Below are 23,817 nucleotides of genomic sequence, written 5' to 3'. Positions count from 1 at the left end.
AAACAAGACTTACTCTCCCAGTGGTGACATTGTGAACAGAGGCGAGAGCGGCAGTCGGACCTGAACCGATCCCATCGATGTAGACCAGGCAGGCAGCATGGATGAAGGCGGTGACAGTGTCCAGTCTGGTGTTCTCTTCTGAACTTTGGTCTTCCATGGTTGTGAGGCCATCTTTGTTGTGCTCACAGACAATGTTGAGGAAGTTCACCCAAGACAGGATATCTCTGACGCTCAGGATGCAGCGGCGGCCGAAGTCTTGGTTGGTGAGCCACTCGATGAAGTCCAGCATCATCTCAGCGATGTCCCCACCTGCACATGACTCAGGAATCAATTACGTTTCATCGAGGTCTTGACCTACAAAAGGCAAAGTCTACATCTCAAGCAGTCAACAAGGAAGTGAGGATGAACTTCTCAGCTGTATTTACCGTCCAGTGAGAGGTTCTGGCTGAGGTTGTGTTGGATGATCTGGACCAGGTCAGCGCGACTGTTGCTCTGGGGGCACCAGATCTCAGTGAAACGGTTCCTCAGTGCTGGAGACAGCTGAACACAAGATATGTCCCCAAGTCAGACTGCTTTAAAAAATATATATTTTAATTTTGATTCAATGTTTTACCTCCTTTTTGCCAAAGTCACCTCCAGGGTTCATGGTGGCAACCAAGCGGAATCCCGGGCTTGCTTGGATCAGCTCCACGTCATCGCTGTCACCACTGCCCTTCTCTGCCAGCACCAGCGACTTCTCCGTCTCAAGAACACTAACAACACAAGCATGACACGTGTCACTCTCAGGGCTTGTGAGGCTACCACTGTCTACGTTTATACCTGTTGAGTCTCTCAAGCACAGAGTCATCAGCAAGAGAGATTTCATCCATAAGAAACACTCCTCCCTCTTTCATGGCAAGGACCAGCGGACCATCATACCACTGGAAGAGACGCCCTTCTTCGCCATCGGCCTGTCAGTAAACAGCGTTTTACACGAAGCTCAAATTTCTCTCACATCATGGTGAATATAATGCTCTGGCTTTGGTTTTCTGAAGCATCACCTGGGTAGTGTGTCTAACAGGGCGTAACCCTCCCAGGAAATCTGATGTCTCCATGTGGAGGTGACAGTTGACAGAGAAATACTTCTGTCCCGCAAGGGCAGCAAAGAGTTGACAGATGGTCGTCTTTCCACACCTGAGGAACATAAAGCAAGCTCATCAAACACAAACAACATGGAGAACCTGAGGAGCATAGAGAAACTCACCCGGTGTCTCCCACCAGCAGCACAGACTCTCCAAACCGAAGCGCTCGACCGACCAGCACCGCCAGCCGCCTCATGCCGTACGTCCACACCACGTGACGGAACTCTTCAGGAACTCCAGCGATGCCATCAACCAAGGCGCCTGTCAATGACAGTGTTATTGGAGGAGGTGGAGGGAGGATGTGACTGTGCCAACTTACTGAACTGGCTTGTGACTTGAGTCTTGGAGAAGAGGTTCTCCGGCGTCACCTTCCTCTTGAAGTGCTTCCCAAGGATGGAGAGAATCGTGGCCTCCTCCTCTGGCTTCCTCACACGCCCGGCCAGTAGCATGTATCCTGGAGAGTGGGAAGGCTGCGGGTTATCATTTCAATGGATGGTAAAATCCACAGAGGCTTACCATCATCAGCCAGATGTTGCAGCCAGTCATGGGACGGCTCGTTCTGCTCCTCCAGCCTGTAGCGTTCGGCCCAGCGGAACAGATCTCTCAGGGTGATGAAGCCGTGTTTACCGGCAAAGACTGATGAGCCCCGGCGGAGGGACTGGAGGGTTTAACACAGGACAGAAGACATTGAGCTTTGAAAGACAAAGACTTGTGTTCCTGTAATAGCGTTTCCCCGGAGTCACCTGGAGGTCCTGCATGATCTTGACTAGCTTGGTGCAGTAGGATGGCGGCAGGCTGCACCTCTGGTGGAGGATGGTCTCCAGTTCCTCACTCGGAAGCTCATCAAAATGCAGCTCCACAAAGCGGTTCCGAAAAGCTCGGGAGAGGACCTGGTGGAGCACATTAGCAAAAGACAAATGAAACAGTGTCCTGAAAAATAAAACTGCACTTGCACTTAACTTACAAATAGTGGTGGGACTTTAACAAGTTAATTCCGATGAATGAATTACAACATTATTATGATGCACAAGACACATGGCAGCTAGGATGATAACAACAACAACAAACATGGAGGAATCCCTGAACAAAAGCAAACAAAAGCATCTGTTTGCTTTGGTTCAGGGAGGTTTTTCGCTACACAATGGACAGAGTTTCCACTACTCTGAATGTACTTGAAATTCTTATGCAAATATTTTCAAGACATTGAAAGAGCTTTTGTTTAAATAAGGTGATATAAAAACTTGAATATAGCCACCATCATGATTTATTGTGCTGTTGTCAAACTGATGCAAAATAAACAATATTTTCTTGTTTAAATGTATGTATGGATCCATCATTTGATTCAGGAATACACCACATTCATTCATTCAATGTGGCTTCTTGTGGCAAATATTCTTATACCATTAAACTGTGATTGAGATTAATCATAATTTTTTTTCTCACCCCTACTTTAAAAATAATAGTAATGAAATTGTTCCATTATGTCTGTAACTTGAACTGAACAGAAGGATTGAGGCAGAAAAACTGAGAGTACCTTTCTTCCGCCATAGAGACCAGGAGGGTTCTGAGTGGCGAACAGCATGAATCGAGGGTGAGCCTGGATAACTTCCTGTGTCTCAGCCACAAACAGCTCCCTGTTGTCATCCAGCAATCTGTTGAGTGCCTCCAGAACATCTGTGGGAGCCAAGTTCAGCTCATCCAGGATGATCCAGTAGCCTTTCCTCATGGCGTCGATCAGAACGCCTGTAGCATCATAGAGCGTCACACTTTGTCACTGGCAGACTGAGCAGAACATTCACAGGCAAACAGTGTCGAGTCAGGTGAGTTAGGTGAACGGTTGAACGACTCGTACCCTCCTTGAACACCAGCTTGCCGCGCTCATCTGAGGAGTAGCAGCCGATATATTCCTGGATGTCCGTGTGCTCGTGGTTGTTGATGCGCACGCACTGGTTTCCTGTAGCGGCAGCTAGCCAGCGGACCAGACTGGTCTTCCCTACAGAGGTCTCTCCTTGGATCAGCACCGGGTGAGTTCTGAGAGGACAAAGCAAGCTCCCTAAATGGTGGTTTTAGCATCACACTCCTTACCAACTAGAAATGTAACCATAAAACTGTGTTAAATAACCAGGCGAGTCACTATTAAGAGCTCTCTTTTTCTATACAACAACTTTGAGTCCACCCATTTGCGGGTCGACCAGGACCCTACTGCAGAGTTGTTTGTTCAGAATAACATGATAGATGAAGTCAAAAACTATATTTAAGTACAGTTACGAGATGTAGTACTTTGTTATTCATATAACAAAAAAATGACACCAAAGGAAAGATGTTTTTAAAGACAGCGTTTCCATGTGTGACTCGTGCATTTTGAACCTTCATTTCTACACACAATCGTGAACACATAGAACATGGAGAAAGAACAGGTGTCATTTACAGATGAAGATTCTGGCAGGAATAAAGTCGGGTTCAGTGAGGGAATAGCTTCTTACCCAGCGGACACAACTCTGGCGAGGTCTCGGAGATTGAGCTTGACGGAAGGAGTGAGGATGTAACTTGGGTCCAGAGCGGGTTCCATCTCCCCCTGAGGCACCCAGTAGCCCTCCACATCAACACATGGTTGACCAGAGGGAGCAGGCAGGGGCTGAAAAACATGTCATGATCAACCTAGCAGATCAGAATCATCTGAACATACGTCTTTATCTTTCATTATTGCCTTTAAAATAGCATAACAAGCTGCTGTTTCTGTTCTGCAAAAAATCTATACATTATTACAGCCATTTTTAATTTGAAATAAAGCAAAAATATTTCATCCTAAATATAATGCACTCCATCTTTTGACCTCAGACGACCCCTGACCTGCTTGAGGCATCTGATGTTGCCGGACAAGATGTGCTGGCCCACTAGTTTCTGCACCTGAGGATGAGAGCTCCTGTCCAGCTGAGTGAGAAAGCTGAGGCAGAAACCCTGCACAAAGAAGGACAGAGGCTGAAGACCTTCATACTAATGTTAGCAGACGCACAACATACACAAGATCAACTATAGATTCTCATTTGTATCTGCCATTCCGCACCTCATAGAGGGAACGCTGCAGACTGTGGCACGGGTCAGCTGCCACATACTTGAGGGCTCGGCACAACGTTCGCAGACTGTAGTGGGGTCTGTGTCCGGTTCCGTCCACCAGGTGTGAGACCGCCTCCTTCCGGACTGCAAGGTAGAAACTGCAGCAGAGACATTGAGAGTTTGAGTTAAAAAAAATCCACCAAAAATGAGGCGCAAGAAATTCCAACTTACCTGATGATGCCACTGATGACTTTCTTTGGTGGATTTAAGTATTTGAGGTAGTCTGACACCAGGACCCTCAGGTCCACTTCATTCTCTAGCTCCTCCACGAACAGCTCAGTGAAGCTATGAGAGAAGAAAGGTTTTACACTCTACACTTGTAGGCAAAGGAGGAACCATGTTGCGCTTCTCACCGATTCCGAAGGCCCAGAGGCAGGTTTCTTTTGCCCACGTCAGTGGCTGGATTCATGCAGGCGAAGAGCTGGAAGTCCGGGTGCCGAACCAGAGGCTCTGACAAAAGCAAAATGAAAAACCATCAGATCTGAACATTTGTTTTACAGCATTTGTGGTGTCACATAGTCTTCTCTCTTCTAAACCAAATCCCTCTTGGGTCCTTACCAGTGTCCCCTCGGTCCAGCAGCACTAGAGACCCAGCACTGCCTTCCAAGAGCCCACTCAGGCACTCCAAGGTCTCAGCAGAGGCAAGGTTTATCTCATCCAGCAAGATCCAGTGACCCTTCTTAACAGCTTGGGCCAAGGTTCCCTACAGACACGACAGTTTTAGCACAAGATGAAGGACACTAGGAGGCATCACTAGCATTTGGATTCACCTCCACAAAGGCAAAGACCATCGCTGTCTCACAGGTTCGGATCTGCTGCTGAGTCTGGCTGAGCTTTACAGCCAATGCCTCCCACTGCTCCTTCAGCACGTCAGCTGTAAGCACAAGAGACTGAGTCCACACGCCAACATCGCCTTTCAATTCCGACTGGTTACCATTGGACTTCTCCTGAAGCTCCTTTGTGAGTGCAGACTTGCAAACGTGATCCATGAGTTTGAGGAGGTCCTGCCACCGCTTGCCCCTGAAGCAGGTCTGCACGTGGCCCAGGAAGGTCAGGTTCTGCTTGCGGGAGTAAGTCTGGGAGAACAGGTCCTCGAAAGCCTCACGGAGTGGAAGCAAAATCTGCTTGTGGTCAACCGGTTTGTACCTGCAGGAGCAGGCGTCGACAGTGACTCTGGTGTGGAGCTCACGCTTACTACTACACGGCCAAGAACACCTTATATTGGGAATATCAATCACCATCAAGATTCGTGGTCACTCACCCTCCCAGCAGGTCAGCAGTGTCACTCTGCTGGTTCATGTTGACCACCCGTAACTTGTGTCCTGGAGACGGATTGACGCCATTAGCCCGAGTCTCCTGACTGTGTCTTTGTCTAAACCAAACTGACCTGTGAGTCTGGCGAGGTGCTGCACTGTTGAGGTCTTCCCAGTTCCAGTCTCTCCAACCAGGAGGACCGGCTCCTTCTTAGCCACACACATGGACAGCTGCTCCAGCAGGACAGCAGAAGGTCTGGTGGCTGCAAATGTATCATTCCCCCTAACCACAAAAAAATAAAGACGTAAAAATGCATCTTTGGTTAACTATTTAAAACAAGGTCCCACCAGTCATCATGTAAAATGAGAATATGCTGACCCACTGTTATAACTGTTATATTCTGGGTGCAATGCAGTGCTCAGTCAGACAACAGGGGGCTGCAGCATTAAGGAGGAACAAACGCACTGTCAGCAGCAGCAATTGAGGAAAGAGGAAGCATCAGTAAATCCACATTTTTGTCACCAGCGACTCAAATTTCATTCAATAATCGATTGGTATTGTGTTTGGAAAAGCGTCACTATTTTTGACTTTCAATCTGGACTGGTCATGTGACCGGAAGCTACCAAAATTTAGAACGTTTTTAGAACGTTAATAAACACAAGTGGATTAGGCTGCAATAAATCAAACAATGAAGGTCAATAAGACAAGTGCCGTGTGAAAGCTATGGTTCCCAGCAGCAGAAAATGATACAGACTTGTCGTGTTTCCAAGTAAAATTCATTTAAAAAACATTGAATGATGCAGTTTTTTTTCTTTTACATTCAGTTATATGGGTGATATCATCACTTATTTATTCCATGATGTTGACTACATTGATACGTTCATGACACTTTAAATGATCAAATCATTTCCCAGCAGCAATAACCGTTACGCTGTGTGTCGCTCCTCTCCTTTTTCAAGTAACTGACAACAGCCCCGATCAGCAGGAGGAATAATCAATGGGAATATTAGTGGCGGCCATTAGACAGCCTTGTTTAAGTACTTCACAATCAATTCAATGTTTATTCAATTTACCAACAGCTCTATTCAGTATTTGCTGACTGTTGGCATGGGGGCCAGTGGGGGGGGGCAGGATGTTCCACTTACACACTGAGCTGCACAGCCTCCGTCTGCTTCCTGACCAGGGTCACTCTCCCCACCGTGGCCTGCAGCTCGCTCACCGAGATGCCCGGCTGGTACATGGAGCAGAAGTGCTGCGCCTGCAGGGAAGAACCAACCAGATCTAAAACCCCATCTCTGCAAGGGCTGCACAGGCTAGTCCATCCTAAGCTGCCGCGGCTAAACAATACTGGAGCAGAGAGCCATATCACCCAGTCAAAACATGGTGTGACTTAAGTAAAGTATACCTTCTCCTTGGAAATATTGAGCTTGCTTCCAATGATTTCCGCCATCCGCCGTCGACTTTCCGAACAAGACAGCATGGCAGTGAAGCAGTCCAGAGCCTGGCAGAGGGGGAAACACTGAAGCACGAGGCGCAGCCAGGAGCTGAACCAATATATTTGCCAACCTCTTGGAAGACGTGCTGCGCCACCACCGCAGAGCTGTTGTCAAAGTTGTCGTTGATTCTTTCACACCATTTCAGCAGGTCCCTGGGGGGCCACATGCAAAGAGAAATAATCAACGAACTGAAAAAATACAAAAAAAAATAACATCATAAACATTGTTAAAGTGTTTATTTATTTTATACATGCTTTCTGGGTTTACTACAATTTTAAGGCTGAATTAGAAACATATACATATACCAGGGATTTTTCCTCTTGATCTTGTCTCAACTGATTTTTTTTTCGAATTATCTCAGTTGAACAGCTCTTTCAGAAGTTACTGTACTGCACTGTTAACTTCCCACAGCAGAGTTACCGTCATTTGAAATATGCATTTCAAATCCAGTGGCTGGCCACTTGTGTCTGCAAAAGGTTATGTTCATCGGTGGTTGAAATATAGTCAATTGTTAGTATTATTTTGTTTCGTAATTTCAGTTCTGTTTTGACCACTAATACAGTCTAAAATAAAATTATAACCCTAACCCCCGAGGTGGAGGCGCTTACTCCAGACCTGGGCAAAGTGCGGCCCGGGGCCATATGCGGCCCGATGCCTGTATTTTCATAGCCCATTAGACGTCAGACTAAAACTATAACTGATATGTCCTGATTTTTCTGCCTTTTTTTGTTCTCTTTTTTTAGTCACCACCACCACTTCAGCAGTAAATATAGCATGTTCTTGTTTTAAGAGTGATTTTCTTCTTTTCACTGGCCATTTTTCTGTTTTTCTTGTTCCTTAAAATACATTGACGTAATACTGAAAATATAGTTTGAAATAAATTGCCTTTTTATCCTGAATGTCTAGTCCATAGTTGACTTATATTCAAATTAAGCGCATATAAAATGAGGATTCATGGCATATTAACACTTTACATTTAATCTTGAGTATATATTTTGGATAGTTTTCCATCATGTTTTGTAGTCATCGCTGTCTTTCTTTTGGCATGATGGCCCCTCACAACTGTCACAGTTTCTAATGTTGCCCTTAAGAACATTGCCCACTTATATCTTACTTACTTAGGCCATAAAAAAAAAAATCACTGTCAAAAACACCTGATATTTTCTCTTTACTGGAGGAAGAGATACCCTCTGCTGGTCTCCAGCGGTAGAGCAGTTAATGCACAGCTGATCAGCTGGGGATCCCCGAATCTACCAGTGAAGGGCCACTGTCTAAGCAGATGGGTAGTGAATATTCAGCAGGCTTATGTCCAGGAGAAGCTCAAGGAAGTTCCCTTTTCACTGGCTACAATGTTACATGAGACAACAGTATCATCTGTATGTCTGACGCCAATATTTATTTTCCATGAGTGAGAGTGCATTGCTCTGAATATATGCTGCTCCACAACAGTGTGATGCTCAGGCAGGGCAAATCAGTAGATGACATTGATCTCTCATAGCATTTCTGTCAGCCAGTCAGTCATTGATTCATTGCTAATCTCTGTTCTTCTGCAGCAGAACGCAGGGAATCACCACAGGTGAAAGTTACCGGCGCGGTGGCAGCAGCTTGTGAGCCTGGTTTTTTAAGCCCTGCCCTGGTGTAACCTGAGAACCGTGCAAGTCCAGTCCCCGTCCCCAGGAAAGTACAATCGATATTTGATCGAAGCCAGCCGCCACTAGTGGAAAGCTCATTAAAGTAGTCGAGGTCGGCGGTGCACTCTGGCTGGTGGTTCGACTGTGAGTCGAGTGGGACGCAACACAGAAGGCAGTTATCCCAGAAACACACATCTAAACATAAAGCAGGGCTTGGAATTTAAACACAATCATTTCGACGACTTAACCACAGAAAACCGATGCAAACATGGCTCGCAAATGTGACCAAAACATAACTGTGCACCGGGGATTAGAATGTATAAGAATTATTACATTTATTCAAGCAAAATGCGCTGAAAGTGGGGCGCTGCTTGGCTAAAACTGAGTTGACTCAGCTTCATTGCAAAATTATTTTTGTTGTTTTCTGCTCACCTGAGTGACAGCGCTCGTCCCTCCAGGTTGGCGGTCGTCTCCTCACACTGCTGGCTGTCGTTGGAGTCCAAGCCTGAGTGTCTGTCTCCAGTCAGCTGGCAGTAGATATCTAGGAGACGGTCGGCCACCACGGTCAGGCCGGGGAACCTCTCTGTGAGCACCTACAGCGAGCCAGGGAGTTAACCTTCCGATGGAGCAGGTGGCCGTAATGTTATGGCCGAGTCACCGCTCTACATACCTTCTTTAACTCGACCCGTGTCATGTTGTCCATCTGCAGCCTCCTCCAGTATTTATCCAGCAGAGCAGCGTGTGAGTTCTGAGGTCTGTACCAGCTGCCCCCGCTGTAGTTAACCCTGCAGCAAAGCCCCTATTAACAAGACGTGCGGACGAGGGGGCTATGACAGGTTTTTAACCCAACCTTCTTGTGGCAAAAAACTGGAATCCAGGAGCAATATGGATGTCCTCCCGTCCAGGAATCATCAGCTTCTTGTTCTCCATGAGCGGCAGCAGCACTGATATCTGAGGCAAAAGGAATATGGAGAGTTACAGTCCACTCATGTTGCTCCACCCTGCCCGCACTCTCCTCTTCACTATCTACTCTGCATCACTGACCCCATGTTTGTTTTAAGAGGCAAGATGTATAAACTGACCACATCCAGAGGCGCGTGGTCGATGTCTTCCAACAGGATCCACTGGCCTTTAGACACCGCTTGGGTCAGCGATCCGGGCTGCCACACAAACTTCCCTGGTATGTCGGTGCAGCGGTACATCCCCAGGAGCATCTGTCACAGGCACACAAAACAAGGGTCATGAAGCTACACAAAAACTGGCAAAATAAGTCAGAAATGAGGAGGAACCAGGTGAAGACCATCCGTCTCTACAATGTCAGGGCGACTCCTCGTACCTTACTATCCGTCTGATCTCCAAGCTGAACCTTGAGGATTTGCGCGGCTGTTGTGTGTCCTGTGACCGCAGCCATGAACTCTACCAAGGCGGTCTTCCCACATCCGATCGGCCCCTCCAGGAGCACTGGCTTTTGAGAGGCCACTGCCATCGCCAGCCTTCTCAGATTCCCACAGGTAGAGTCCACCAGCACCATGTGGTCCTGGGTCACCTGCAGGAGGATCCGCCTCGAGACGTAAACAATCATCCGAATCAAAGAGTTCATTCAGAAACGTACCTGCAGTTGAGGGGCGACCCGGGGCAGGACCACCCCACAGACGGCCACGACGTTCTGAGAGAGGTCTTCTGACACCACCTGACCCCGTGTGAACTTGTTAATCTTGTCTCTCTGCCATGTAGCAGAGCCCTGGTTGGCTAAGACCAGAGCTTTCTCCACCTCTAGCTGCTGGAATTCCTCCAGAGCCCTGAAGGGTCAAAGCAACAAATATTTGATGCTCACCAGATACAACAGGGAAAAATACATTTACAGCCATAACACCATCTTTTTCACCAGTGTACTTCCATCCCTTTTATGATTTACTTTGGTAACTTCTTGAGTTTAAAAACTAAAGGAGTCATAGTAAACCCCAGCCGGTGACCCAAAAGAGAGTCTTAATTCCCACCAAAACACTCATATAAACAATGGCATTTCCATTATTCGGGTTTGGCAGCACAAGGTTTAGATAACAGGATTGACCTTATACTTTTATTGTGAAAAGCATCTTCAAGATGCTGAAGAAGAGGTTTCAGTCATCAAAAGGGCCCCACAAACAGTGTTCATGCAGAAACCACTTGTTCAATTGAAGTAAACGTACTTGATCTTTAAGTGCACAATCTCTTCCCTGGTCAGCACCTTCCTCAGGAAGATGGTTTTCTGGTTGTCGGTCATGTGAGAGACCAGAGCTAAGCACTGTGCAGTGTACCTGGAGGAGACATGAAAACACACAGAATGACTTCTCTTCCTCCACAGATCCGCTGCTAACTGCAAATTTAAATGGAGTCTCAAAACTGATAATTTACAGACTAAAGTGGGAATAAAGTGTGAAGCACAACAACTGCAGCGAGAACTAGAAATTCATTTTGCGTTTAGACAAACATTTTTATGATATACTCTACGTATATACACATTGGCAATGCAAAATGAGTTTCATTACTGCTGAAATGGCAGACTATCTAAAACCCCATATCAAGTCCGGCAACACAAACAGCAGGAAAGTGAAACACTCAACGCACCCTCGGACCATGACGTCACTAGTTAGCAGCTGGGACACGCAGGGGCTCCAGTCCCAGAGGGTACGGAACTTTGTGCAATCACTCTGCAGGAAGCTGAGGGTCGCACTCATCAGGTCCCGGAGCTTCATCCTTTTAGGACCATAGTGCACCGCAGACGCCTCTTCACTGGTGAAGAAGAGCCGCTGGAACACTGGTGGGGCGTCGGTGAAGTACTGAGCAGCAAACCTGGAACAGAAGGACGCGATAAATGTGTGATGTAGACAAAGGAAAAGTAGCGAACGGAGAGACGTGTCTCACATGTGGGCATCAGGACTGACGCCGAGCAGCTTGCTGAGAGCCACGCACAGACGCTCGTGGTGGTCATGGTTGATCCTGCCGCCACTTTTTACTCTGGCTGAGTTTCTCTCCAGCAAGTCCAAGATGAGCGGGCGCAGGTGTCGGGCGATCAGCAGCGTATAGTCCTTGTCCAGCAGCAGCTGAGCCAGACAGTCAAGGATGCACTGCCTGTCCTGCATGCTCCAGATCTGACAGGGAATCATAGGAACAGATGGAGAATTAGGTTTCATAACGCTACGGCAAATTCCATGTAGTAACAGAGTTAGATTCCTACCATATATTTTGTCACCACATGCCAAATACTAAACCAGTATTTAAAGACAATACGCACCGCACCATTTGCCATTCCAGATGTGTGTCTTATCTTATAAGAGGTTCGATACTTGTAATTACTCATATGAGTTTGTATTGCAATTTCAGTTGAACCTAAAAATCCACACAGTCGTCAGTAACAAAAAATAAATAAATAAATGTAACTTTTGATAAGTATACGTTTTGATCATTATTAATAATCACATACAAGCAGAAGCTGAAGCTGGCAAAGCCTGTTGTGAGGAGCATGAGGATCTGGACAAGTGAAGCTAGAGAGGAGCTGCAGGCTTGTATGGAGACCACAGACTGGGAGGTGTTCAGGGCTGCGACCAATAATCTGTATATAGAGTAATACAGACACTGTGACTTCATGGATCAGCTACTGTGAAGAGTGCATAGTTCCAACGCGCACCAAGGTGAGTTATGCAAATGACAAACCTTGGTTCACAGCTAAACTCAGCCAGATTAGACGGGAGAAGGAGGCAGCGCGCAAGAGTGGGGACAGGAACTGCTACAAAGAGGAGAAGTATCGATTTCAGGGGGAGCTGAAGAAAGCTAAGGCCGCATACCCTGACAAACTCACTAACTACAAGCCACGTGCCCCCCACACTCTGAACAACCTCGCTCTTGCACAGGACCTGAACAACTTCTATTGTCGCTTTGAGCAGCCATTTTGCACCAACATCTCTGTGGTCTCTCCAGCCCCATGTTCCACTTCACAACAAAGGACTATACTGTCTCTTAGTGACACAACTAAGACCAACGATGTCACTGAGACAGCAAAGTCGATCACCGTCACTATTGATGAGCCACCTCCTTACCTCCCTCCTCTTCCTCTTTCTCTTGACATCATGGAGCAAGACGTGCTCACTCAGTTCAGGAGGCTGAACCTTCGGAAGGATGCGGGTCCGAGTTTCCCCTGCCATCCTGAAGCATTGTGCTGCTGAGCTGGCTCCAGTGTTCACGGACATCTTCAGTTCTTCCTTGGTGTCCTGTCATGTACCTGCCTGCTTTAAGTCCTCCACTATCATTCCTGTTCCCAAGAGAGCCAGGATCACAGGACTGAATGATTACAGACCGGTGGCACTGACGTCTGTGGTCATGAAGTCCTTTGAGCGCCTGGTTCTCTCTCACCTGAAATCTATCACTGCTTCTCACCTGGACTCATTGCAGTTTGCCTACAGAGCCAACAGATCTGTGGACGATGCAGTGAACCAGGCCCTTCATTTCGTTCTGGAGCATCTGGACTGCCCAGGAACCTATGCCAGGATCCTGTTTGTAGACTTCAGCTCTGCTTGAAGACAAGCTTCGCCAGCTCGACGTGCCTGACTCCCTCTGCAGATGGATGACAGACTTCGTCGGAGTCAGCGTGTGCGGCTGGGGACGACTGTCTCCGACACTCAGACTCTCAACATCGGTTCTCCGCAGGGCTGTGTGGGCTCTTCTCTCTGTACACTAACTGCTGCACCTCCAGCCACGAGTCCGTGAAGTTGATCAAGTTTGCGGATGACACCACCATCATCAGGCTCATCTCAGATGGAGATGAGTCAGCATACAGGAGGGAGGTGGAGCGGCTGGTGTCCTGGTGCAGCCACAACAACCTGGAGCTCAACGCCCAGAAGACAGTGGAGATGGTCATAGACTTCAGGAGAGTAACAGTTTCTCTGTCCCCTCTCATGTTGGCTGGTTTACCTATTCCTATTGTAGACTCCTTCTGCTTCCTAGGAACCACCATCACTGAGGACCTCAAATGGGAGCCAACCATCGGGTCCCTCAACAGGAAGGCCCAGCAGAGAATGTTCTTCCTGAGGCAGCTACGAAAACTACGACTGCCGACGAAGTTGCTGGTGGAGTTCTACACGGCCATCATCCAGTCCATCCTCACCTCCTCTATCACTGTCTGGTACAACAGTGCCACCTCCAGGGACAAGAGCAGACTGCAGCGCATCGTACGTTCTGCTGAGAAGGTGATCGGTTGTAACCTGCCACCTGTTCAGGACCTGTATGCCTCTAGGACCCAGAGACGTGCAGGTCGGATCAGAGCCGACCCTTCTCACCCTGGACATGGACTGTTTGTTCCTCTTCCCTCTGGCAGGAGGCTACGGTCCATCCAGACCAGAACCTCCCGTCACAGGAACAGCTTCTTCCCCTCGGCCGTCAGACTGTTGAATTCGTGAACAGCCTTGTTGTTATTCAATTTATTTTATTTTATTTTTTTTGTCAGCACTTTATTCCAAAACACTTTCCTAGTTGGTGGACTCCCCACTGACCATGGCAATAAATTTGATTCTGATTCTGATGATTATAGTTTGTCTTTTATTGTAGATATACGTCTTAAGTAAATGATGCTTAATAGTCTCACTGATATTACCGTTACATGATGCAAACTGGTCTTTTACAGAGCCATTTTTTTGGATTTTTCCCAAACCATTTTGAAATGATTCCAGTAAAATATCATTGTGACTCATAATGTGACAAGTGGATATTATTTCACTCTTTTTGGTTCTGCTACTTGTTGTCCATTTCTGAGGGTCCGACACCCAACAATTTATAATTTATACAGATAGAAAACAAAACCAGAAATATTTGCGGGTGAATTTGACAGTTATAAACTTCACAGGGAGACATCAGATATGCTCACGACGTGTGAACAATAATACATACTTGAGAACACCTTCACAGCAGCAGTGTTAAGGACAGTGTGATATAAACTATGGCATTTACTTCTCTTCATCAGACAGCGCTCACCTGTTTGGACAGATATTTGTTGAGTTCATTGCGACTTTTCTCGACATGTCTGCAGATGATTCCCAAAGATGACAGGTTCAACTCCAGGTTCTCCATCGTCTCACGCGCAGTCGACGATTCCGGCTTTAAAAGACGCGAATCCTTCCAAGCGGAATCATTACGCGTGGAACATAAACACACACGCGTCCGCAGTTCAACTCCGGTCCACATGTGAGCGACGCATAGTTCTTCCGGGTCAGCGTGCGTCATGCCGGTTGTGACGTCATCACCGGGTCGACGGGCGCAGTTGAGGCTCGTCCACCAGGGGAGCAAGTTGGGATCTACTAAACTCGCCTTTCTTCGGCTCCCCCGATGCTTTCGTCGATACGTGTTTACGCGAGCACTTAGTGAGCGCTCGAAGGAGTTATCGAACTGCAAAACAATGCATACCATCTAGGGCTACTATCGTTTTTGTCGGGTTTTTTCAACGCCATCAGCTGGAGAGGCTGTCACAGACCGCGGGAAAATGTCACTTCCTGTGCAATGGAGTCTTGGCGCGACATTCTGGTTGTAAACAACGGGACTCGATCGAACGCCTGAAGTAAGTCAAATAGAAGGAAATCCAGTAAGGTGTAGTGAGTTTTTGCCTCACATTTCAGCTAATAACTCTCGTTCATACCCCGTCCTTCATTCTGAGTTTAAACGGCGAATAAATCTGAACAGTAAAAACCTTTTAAATATACAGTTATTGCTACACAGTGCTCTATTTTGTGTAGTGTTGTTTGGTTGTCGACGGTATGTGACGTGTGCTTTTAGCTTTCTAGCTGGTTGGGAACAAAGAAGCTGAGGTTATTGCAGATTTGTGACAATAACGAAACACTGTGCTGGGAATTGAGGTCCTAGAAAGTAAACAGAACTCCAAATTGAATTCATGTTAGAACCGTTTTGTGCATTGTTGTAATGGAAAGGTTGCGCTGTGGGTGAGAAAACACTATATTCTATACTCACACTTCTGTTTTCGTCCGTATTCCTGGTGTAATTACATGCACTTCTAAACACAGGTATTGATAACAACGCTTAAAATGTAGTATTCAGTAACAGTGATTTCTTTTTTTCCCTGAATTTTGTACTCTATTATCAATAGGTTCTTCTGGAGACATCATCAGTAACTAGTCCTGGATGAATGGAGGACGAAACCATGGCTTCTACCAGTAAGTATTGTGAACACAATGCGCAAATATGCGTGACACAATGAATGTTGTGTCGCGTCTGGCCAGTCTACATGAGTGATTCATCTAAAATATATCTATTTGATAGCTGCAGCTTTCACCCCAGTTCCCAATGAAGATTCTGTGGACATCTACGAGGGTCTGGACGTCAACGATGGCTCCAACACAGGTCAGAATCCAGTGTTATCAGAATTTAAATAAATTCCACGAGCACTCTGCCAGTTATTTTTTCTTTTTTGTTTTTGCAGGACACACATTTTCTGCTCCCTCTAAACTGAAGGAGTCGATGGATTTATACGAGGAAATAGTCCAAGAAGAGCAGCACATCAGGGAGGCCTCCTTCAGTGATGTGAGCTATTTTTATATCAGGATTTTAGACATCAATGTTGTGACGCTTTTATGCAGACCTTCCTGACATGATCAAAAGCTCTTTTTTTCTGCTACTTTTGTTGACTTTTACAGTGATTGTGTGCAATCTGCATTTACTCTTGTACTATGATTTATAATTATATAAATAATAATATTAAATAATATATTTATTATACTGTAATTAAACCCTTTTCCTCACTCAAATGTTTTTTTCTGCCTTGTGCTTTTAGTTACAAGTTCGATTTCAAGCTGCCCAAGGCCAAATTCAAGAGTTACACCGAAGACTGCAGCAAATGGAGATCCAGGTTTGTGTGCTTTTCTCTGATTTCATTTCCTTTAAAGTGCTTTCAAGTGTTCGGAGCGCTGCTCTTGCTGACCAGAATCATATCATCTGTTGGGTTGGTTGTCCTCAGAAGCTAAAGCATCATGTCGAATGCACTGCACAGATGTAAAGAGGTTTTTGTTGTTGACGTCGATGACCATTGTGGAGAGGAAACTAACACTTGGCTTTCATTCCCAACAGAACGACAAACTGAACACAGAGAACTTCAAACTGAAAAAGAACATCTCTGCGCTCCTAAGCACGGCTAGACAGGAGGTGGCACGCAAAGACCAGGAAATCCAGAGGCTTAACAAGTGGTTAGTATCTTTCATTCAGTCCTCTCCTGAATCTAGTCAGTTCTTCAAACCTGAAGTCAATGTTCGCTACATGCGTGATTATAGGTGGGCTTTTTAAACATCTATGAACTTAAGAAGCAAACTCACAGGCAGGTGACTGTAGAAGACATTGTTTCTAGTTTTCATTGCTAGTCAGTCAAGATACGCAAAGATTAAAATCCAGTCATTTAAATTCACCATCGTTTTTGGTTACAGTTTGGAGAAAAATGGTCATCGTTTTCGAGTCAATCACCTCCCGGATCGGATTTCCTCAAGTTCTTCCAGGAGCTTCTCCAGTTGTCCCGCTCCTCCTCCTTCCTTTCATCACCCTCCGCCTCACTCATCTGCTCCTCTTCCGCCTTCACGTCTCCTTCCTCCTCCTCCTCCTCTTCCACCACCCCCTGCTTGTGCACCGCCACCTCTTCCTCCACCCCCTCCTCCTCCTGCACAACCACCTGCTCCTCAACCTCCTAATCTACCTCGGCCACCTCCAACCCAGCATCAACAACCCCCCAGCACTGAAGGCAATGCCTCTGAAATCACAACACCCCAGTCTAGCAGTCACAAGAGCAGCAGTTCTAAATCTTCATATCATGGCCAATCCAGAAGTTCCCCTGAAGATCGGCAAGTTCCAGAGAAGCACACAGGGCTTGCTACTGATATCACTACTAGTCAGTCAAACCGCCATGAGAACGTGGATAAACACAGGTCCAGGCACAGAGAGGAGAAGCACCAAGGACCCAAGCAGCCTGAGTTAACCGAGAAGAGGCACCGAAGAGACCACAATCACATGGCTGGCAGGAGGTCTCACAAGTCGGATTCTGAACGAAGACATCTCTCAAGGTCTGAAAAAAATCGGAGCCACCAAAGTGCCAGTCACAGATCAGACCGGTCCAAAAGCCCCCTGCCTGAAGTCCAGTCCAACTGGAGCACGTCTGAATCTGAGAGGAGAATCCGAGAGAGAAGACGACACAAGACGGGCGCAGCAGAGGGCAGCAAAGAGGGTTTGGACCATCATTCAAGAAAGACAATTGATGGGCTCAAGAGGTTTGACTCAAAGGACAGGAGCAAGTTGTCTCTCTCTGATAGTCACGGTCACTCGTCCAGTGAGAAGGTGTCAGATAGACATTCCAAGGATTTCAAGAGACATAAGAGGACTGCTCCTTCGGAAACGAGGGAGAAGACCAGCGACTCAGCGCATCACGTGACTGATGCAGAGGTTATCGACAGACAGGAGAAATCGAAAGAAGCTTCTGAGAGATCCAGTCAAGGAGCTGCTGAGAAAAGTCCCAACAGCAAACTGTCGTTCATGGAAACCTTGAATCTAACACAGTCACCTGTGAAGAAGCCAACTCCAGCCAATGGAGAGGAGCTTCAGAAGATGACTGATGATGAAGCCGGGCCGCCTGCGTTTGAAGACATGTGCGTCATAGATGAAGTTAGCAGTAGTGAAGTTGACCCGTTTTCTGCTCATGCAGATGATGTGTTCAATGACCTCCAGAGTCAAGAAGGCATGCCGGAAAAAGGTGTGATCGAAGAAGCTGCTGGTAGTGAACCAGCTGAAGAGAATCAAACCGACATGCAGGTGGGAACAGACAGTCCCCAAGCTGAGGAAAGGCCAACAAGCTTTCCTCCATGTGGTTCCACTCACGTGCCTGGTGAAAGATCCCCTCAGACGAAGGAAGTAGGCGCCATAGACAAACATGCTGCTGGATCAGCTCATGATGTTGTTCCTTCAAAGCCTGACTCAAATACTGTTTCCTCAGAAGAAGAGGCTGCTCTTATTCCCAGCTGTGAGCACCAGGATACCTCTATTCCTCCTAAATCACCTCCTCAAGAAGCTGCTTCTCCAGCAGCTCAGCTACTCCAGGACTGTCGTCCATCGTCTGACCCAGCTGCTTTCCACAGTTCCCCACTGAAGGAGGATGCACAGAAAGAATTGTCGGAGAACCTGGACTGTCTACCTCAAGAAGGCATTAGTCTCCCTGAGGCGATCTTGGTGCTGACCCAGACGGAGGCAGAAGAGGTCGCGGCGAACGGCACTATCAAGGGCTGCAGCACAACAAAGGAGGTGGCCTCAATGGAGAAATGCATTGAGCTGAAAACGCCTGAGAAGGTTGTGAGCAAGAGCTACCGTAGCACTGCGGAGTCGCCACTGCTCCATGACGAAGACTCCATGCTGCGCACCCTGAGCAACCTGAGGAAGATTCCAGATGCTATAAGCCCTTTGAGCAGCCCGATACGGTTCACCAAGAGAGGTCTTCTGCATTCCAAGCCTGGATTTGTAAAGAGTCTCCAGAAAGGTCAGTAGTCACTTTTTGTTTTGTGTGTGTGTAGGAGGATTTATGATGCTGTTCACGCTTGGGTCTTCCTTGTTTAAAAATCAGCATTTGTTTTTTTCATGATTTATAACTGAATGTAAAGGCTATTTTTCATCTCATATCACTTTTCTATTAACTTTCTCACGCAGAATTCACAAGCAAAGGCTCAGACCCCAACCTCAATAAATTGGATGTCAACAAAGAAAACAAATATCCAGGTTCTCCTGCCAAACGTGAGCCACAAGACATGGTGGAGAAGTTATCGGACCTGGCGTCAAGTGTTTCCGAGACGGAACTAGAGGAGGGGGAGATTCTGAGTGAGTGTGATGAGGCGGCCATTGTGTCCCCCGCCACCAAGAGGGCCAAGTTGATGCGCTCCGTCAAGACTCGGGGAAGCCCCAAGTCAGTGTTAACCAAGAAAGCTGGCGGAGCTTGTGAGACACCGAAGGAAGAAGTTGAAGGATTCTCTCAGAGCCCTTTGAACAAAAGTCGTTTTAAGATGGTGTGTCCGGCGTCCACCAAGTCCTACTTTTCTACCATAGAAGAAGTTATGGAAACCTTTAAATCGGTTCGCGCCGAGATGAGGAAGAAGTACATGAAACTCCACAAGACATTTCCCAGGAAGAGCTTCTACGGCGTGATGGAGAACTTCCAAGAGTCATTCTCAGAGTTTGTGGACGGAGCCCATTTCGGTAAAATTTGTAGCCAATCCGATGAGCTGAAGACCAAGCTGAAGAAGCACATCTCGACAGTGTTTAGCAAAGTGGCCAACAACGGCATCGTCAAACGCATATTTGACCAGCAAGCTGTGGACCTAAAGCAGAAACTGTGGGACTTTGTTGATAACCAAGTGGATTACTTGTTCAAGGACATCGTTGTTACGCTGAAGGAGCTTTGCAAGCAAACAAATGCTCAACCTGAAGACAAGCGATCCCGTGAACCGAAGGTCTATAAGCCACCGCCTGCATCCCAAACAACCCCTCCACCTCCGGCCGACCTGAATCGGAAAAAGCCATGTCCTTATAAAACAGGCCTCGGGAGCCGGGGGAAAGACATAAAAATCAACCTGGAAGACAGTGACGGCGACAGCCATCACCCCAGACTAAAGCCGCAAACTCCCGTGAAATTCCTTTCCCCTAAAAAACCTTTCACGCCGGACAAAAACAGCATAGTCTCTCTGGGCATCTCCAACAGCTCAATCTTGGATAAAACTGACTTTGAAATACTGACAGAGCAGCAGGCCTCGAGTTTGACCTTTAACTTAGTGAGAGACTCTCAAATGGGAGAAATATTCAAATGCCTCCTGCAGGGCTCTGACCTGCTGGAAGCTGGAGGTGACAGCGCCTCCTGGCCTCTGGGAACCCCAAGGAAAGATGCCGACAGAATTATCACAATAAGCACGCCCACGAAGTTTGACTCTCCGTCCAAACTGCTGACCCCGAGTAAGTTTGATACCCCCTCCAAACTCATAGCGACATGGTCGACCATTTCCCCTCGGAAGATTTCATCTCCGCAGCCCAAAGTCCAACTGAACCCAGCTATATTCGATGAGAGCTGCCTCATGGAAGTGCCCTCAGGGAGCGGTGCAGCCTCACAGAAAACCTATTCTATTCTTGCCGAAGACCTGGCTGTTTCCCTCACCATCCCGTCGCCTCTGAAGTCTGACAGCCACCTTAGTTTTCTGCAGCCTCCCAACAGGAACATCCTGTCCACCCCAGAGAGCGTCCTCAGCGCTCACTTCAGCGAAGATGCCCTCATGGATGGCGAAGACGTGAGTGAGCACGACATCCACCTGGCCCTCGACACCGACAACTCCAGCTGCGACTCCAGCAGCAGTGTGGCTCTGCAGCCGGCCAACGCGTCGTTCGTGTTCAAGCCCAACCTGCCCGTGCAGGCGCTGGTGATGGAGAGGTCCAACGATCATTTCGTGCTGAAGATCCGTCAGGCCAGCACGCACGCAGACGTCACCATTGTCGCAGATGAGAGTTTGAGTCGGACGCTAACAGAAGAGCCACAAATGAAGGACCTTGCTCCAAGTCCTGTGAAAAGTCCCTGCAAAGCACCCAGTGAGGAGACGAGTAGACGTGAAGAATGTAGAGCAGTGTCACCTAAAGGCTTGGATGGTTTGTCTGAAGAACGTGGCGTCGACGTTCAGCACGCTGAGAGAACGCCGCCTCGGGCTGTTGAGGGAACCAACCAGCCGACTTCTCCGTCAACTCACACCAGCAACCTTAATCCGTTGAACACAAGACAGGCATCTGAGAGCTCAGAAAGTAGCCCAAGTTGTGAGGGGTCACAGTACCAGGACTCCTCTTCACCAGCAGAGGAGCATCAAGGGTCAGAGTCTGAGAGAAACCTCATCATCACAGAAGACCTCAGCGGCTCTCCGGAGAAGGAGCGTGAGAAAAGGCGGAAGCGGAAAAAGCACCAAAAAGTGCCCAAAGCAAAGAAGTCCAGGAAGGAAGAGAAGAAGGCAGAAAGAGAGTCGCCATTGCAAACATCTCCTACGTCGAACAGTCTGTCCGCCAAGAACGTGGTGAAGAAGAAGGGCGAGGTAGTCATCGCGTGGACCAGGTCAGTGTGACCTTTTTTTCCCAGGAAATGAGGCTGAAAATACCTTTCCTGGTGTCTGAACTATCAAATATCAATGTACTGTGTAGGAGCTTTAAAATACTCTTTACTTCCTTAGCTATAGTGTAAACTAGTAAAATAAATTGTTGTTGTTTGTGTCACCCTGTCAGGGCTCTCTTTTGTTTACATTTTTCTGAAGCTACTTTTTTACGGTTGCAGAGATGAAGACCGAACAATCCTGATCGAGCTGAAAACTAAAGGCGCATCACGTGAGACATTTGCCTTCCTGTCGGAAAAGCTCCAGAAGCCCACTGAGCAGGTGTTTATCCTGAATCCCCTTGCTTCTTTTACTATATTTTTTCCTAAGAATATCACTAATAATTCATGTGTCCTACTTGCAGATCGCCCAGAGGTTCCACCAACTCATGAAGCTTTTTAAAAAGCAAGGAAAGAGCTGACCTCATCATTTGAACGACTGCCAGCCGCACATCATCAGTACTGTTCTAATGAAGAATCCAAGTTCGGTTTACGATGTTTGTCGATGGAATATTTCAAATATTTATGAGAATAAGAACAGATGTGCACAGTCACTGCTCCCAGACATCATCTGACCTCACTGAGTTTTTACTTCCTGCCTACCTAAAGTAAAAAAAAAAAAGTTCAGATCTGACACTTGTGGGATCCTCAATATTTTTTCTGTTTGTTTGAATCTGTTTTTATCGATCAGATGGTTCTTTAACCAGTTGCACCATGTTGGTTGTTGCTATTTTATATAATTAAAGATAGTTTTAGCAGGTCAGTTCGATCTGCCCTGCTAACCTACTGTGAACAACGTTGTCAAAAATGTACATACTTGTTTGCTAAAATAAAGTTTTATTTATTTATGACCGTGTTCTTTTTATATATATATATATATATATATATATATATATATATATATATATACTTAATATTTACTAGTTTGGAATATCATTAGTTTTCAGTATTTTAGGAGCCCTGTTTAACTTTTAGTCAATGCAGACAGTGACAACTAGTACTCGACCTCCATCTGAGCTGGATAATACTCAGAAAAAGGATCTTTTTGTCATGAAAACGTCATCAATTTACTGTTAGCTATTCACTAAATGGTATTCATTTTGTGGCAAAGCAAGGCTCGGGGGCCACAAGAGGCCCTTTGCCTGTATTTTCCTGGCCCTCTCTCCTGGCCAAAAAAAACAGGATTGCCTCGAGATGTTCGACCACTAAACTAGCGACGTGTTTATGAAGCTTCATGAAACAGTGTCCTCATTTTCATACCCCAGTAGGGCTCCGCTCTTGGTTTGAAAAAGATGTGCGGTTTCATTGAAATGGTTGTTCGAATCGACAGATTTTTAGTATAAATAGCGCCATCTAGTGGCTCTAAAAATGATTTAGTAAGTCTTTAATGAAGTCACTGAATTGTAAACGTCATCAGTGAAATTCTGAAACTGTGTTTGAACAGATGCTCCACCCAGTAGCAAGTTTTTTTAGGGCAGCCAATAGATTCTTTGAGAGAAGTCCAGTATATCAATATATTAAATTGCCCATCCTGATCTACGTGGCACTATTCACTGATCTTTATGGGATTCGACCACCTTCCCCTTCGCCCCAAATGATCCATTTTGTCCTGACATGATGCCTCTTTTCAGTCCAATAACAAACTAACCAGCCATTTCTCTTCAACAGTTTATTTTCCAATATATTATCTAATATAACAATAAATAGTAATGACACCGTCCAGCTGCACGAGTCAAATATTTCAGTGGATCTGTGAATCTGTTTTTAGTCGCCAGGCTGATGGGCCTTCACCGTCAGGTAGGAACCTTTGGTGTGTTCATCATACTGTATGTCAAACTCATGGTCGGGGGGCCAAACCCAGCCATGCAAGTCATTTTATATGGCCTGCCTGAAGAGGGAGGTCTCTCATTGTTGGGTCCAGTCGGGTGCTCTATGTTGATACTGTGTCTATTACAATGCAGCAGATGTTTTTTTTTTGGTTCTCTACTGAATGGATTTCTATATTATCTTTATATTTTCTTTTCAAATTCAAGTGG

The 23,817-nt window shown here is 46.6% G+C and overlaps 2 protein-coding genes across 5 annotated transcripts in view; one reads left to right on the top strand and one right to left on the bottom strand.

The window, feature by feature from the left end:
* The window catches only part of mdn1 (midasin AAA ATPase 1), a 34,638-nt gene extending 19,799 nt beyond the window's left edge, over positions 1-14,839 (bottom strand). Inside the window, exons 1-34 of one of the 4 annotated variants that reach the window (XM_053887511.1) lie at positions 14,620-14,839; positions 11,521-11,747; positions 11,224-11,448; positions 10,806-10,913; positions 10,229-10,415; positions 9,953-10,162; positions 9,699-9,830; positions 9,467-9,567; positions 9,287-9,401; positions 9,049-9,209; positions 7,056-7,137; positions 6,895-6,990; positions 6,635-6,747; positions 5,623-5,771; positions 5,497-5,557; positions 5,170-5,381; positions 5,006-5,109; positions 4,794-4,938; positions 4,589-4,685; positions 4,407-4,520; positions 4,186-4,333; positions 3,972-4,079; positions 3,605-3,756; positions 2,974-3,152; positions 2,656-2,864; positions 1,865-2,011; positions 1,638-1,779; positions 1,441-1,575; positions 1,244-1,382; positions 1,041-1,173; positions 820-950; positions 614-752; positions 426-540; positions 61-309 (exon numbers count right to left, since the gene is read on the bottom strand). In XM_053887511.1, the coding sequence (XP_053743486.1) occupies positions 61-309; positions 426-540; positions 614-752; positions 820-950; positions 1,041-1,173; positions 1,244-1,382; positions 1,441-1,575; positions 1,638-1,779; positions 1,865-2,011; positions 2,656-2,864; positions 2,974-3,152; positions 3,605-3,756; positions 3,972-4,079; positions 4,186-4,333; positions 4,407-4,520; positions 4,589-4,685; positions 4,794-4,938; positions 5,006-5,109; positions 5,170-5,381; positions 5,497-5,557; positions 5,623-5,771; positions 6,635-6,747; positions 6,895-6,990; positions 7,056-7,137; positions 9,049-9,209; positions 9,287-9,401; positions 9,467-9,567; positions 9,699-9,830; positions 9,953-10,162; positions 10,229-10,415; positions 10,806-10,913; positions 11,224-11,448; positions 11,521-11,747; positions 14,620-14,829 (4,975 nt within the window). In that variant the 5' untranslated portion in view covers positions 14,830-14,839. Of the gene's footprint in view, positions 1-60; positions 310-425; positions 541-613; positions 753-819; positions 951-1,040; positions 1,174-1,243; positions 1,383-1,440; positions 1,576-1,637; positions 1,780-1,864; positions 2,012-2,655; positions 2,865-2,973; positions 3,153-3,604; positions 3,757-3,971; positions 4,080-4,185; positions 4,334-4,406; positions 4,521-4,588; positions 4,686-4,793; positions 4,939-5,005; positions 5,110-5,169; positions 5,382-5,496; positions 5,558-5,622; positions 5,772-6,634; positions 6,748-6,894; positions 6,991-7,055; positions 7,138-9,048; positions 9,210-9,286; positions 9,402-9,466; positions 9,568-9,698; positions 9,831-9,952; positions 10,163-10,228; positions 10,416-10,805; positions 10,914-11,223; positions 11,449-11,520; positions 11,748-11,833; positions 11,927-12,692; positions 13,184-14,619 lie in introns of those variants that run through there. The other 3 variants (XM_053887512.1, XM_053887513.1, XM_053887514.1) reach the window with 3 other exon arrangements.
* Positions 14,840-14,910: 71 nt separating this feature from the next.
* Positions 14,911-22,629, top strand: casp8ap2 (caspase 8 associated protein 2). Its single transcript, XM_053844066.1, has 10 exons — positions 14,911-15,199; positions 15,743-15,809; positions 15,916-15,996; positions 16,076-16,176; positions 16,427-16,501; positions 16,720-16,835; positions 17,070-19,156; positions 19,324-21,748; positions 21,965-22,064; positions 22,147-22,629. Exons 2-10 carry the CDS (start codon positions 15,782-15,784, stop codon positions 22,201-22,203), a joined length of 5,070 nt encoding a protein of 1,689 aa, XP_053700041.1. The 5' UTR covers positions 14,911-15,199; positions 15,743-15,781; the 3' UTR covers positions 22,204-22,629.
* Positions 22,630-23,817: the final 1,188 nt, after the last annotated feature.

Source organism: Synchiropus splendidus, chromosome 15 (assembly GCF_027744825.2).
Source record: "Synchiropus splendidus isolate RoL2022-P1 chromosome 15, RoL_Sspl_1.0, whole genome shotgun sequence".
Taxonomy (NCBI): domain Eukaryota; kingdom Metazoa; phylum Chordata; class Actinopteri; order Syngnathiformes; family Callionymidae; genus Synchiropus; species Synchiropus splendidus.
This window is presented reverse-complemented; position numbering and strand designations above follow the sequence as displayed.

Bases quoted from the DNA above. Each gene is read 5' to 3' on its own strand.
- casp8ap2 (XM_053844066.1), top strand. From the start codon at position 15,782: ATGGAGGACGAAACCATGGCTTCTACCA. The intron at 15,810-15,915 runs GTAAGTATTGTG...TCTATTTGATAG, and splicing joins CGAAACCATGGCTTCTACCA to CTGCAGCTTTCACCCCAGTT. The intron at 22,065-22,146 runs GTGTTTATCCTG...TCCTACTTGCAG, and splicing joins TCCAGAAGCCCACTGAGCAG to ATCGCCCAGAGGTTCCACCA.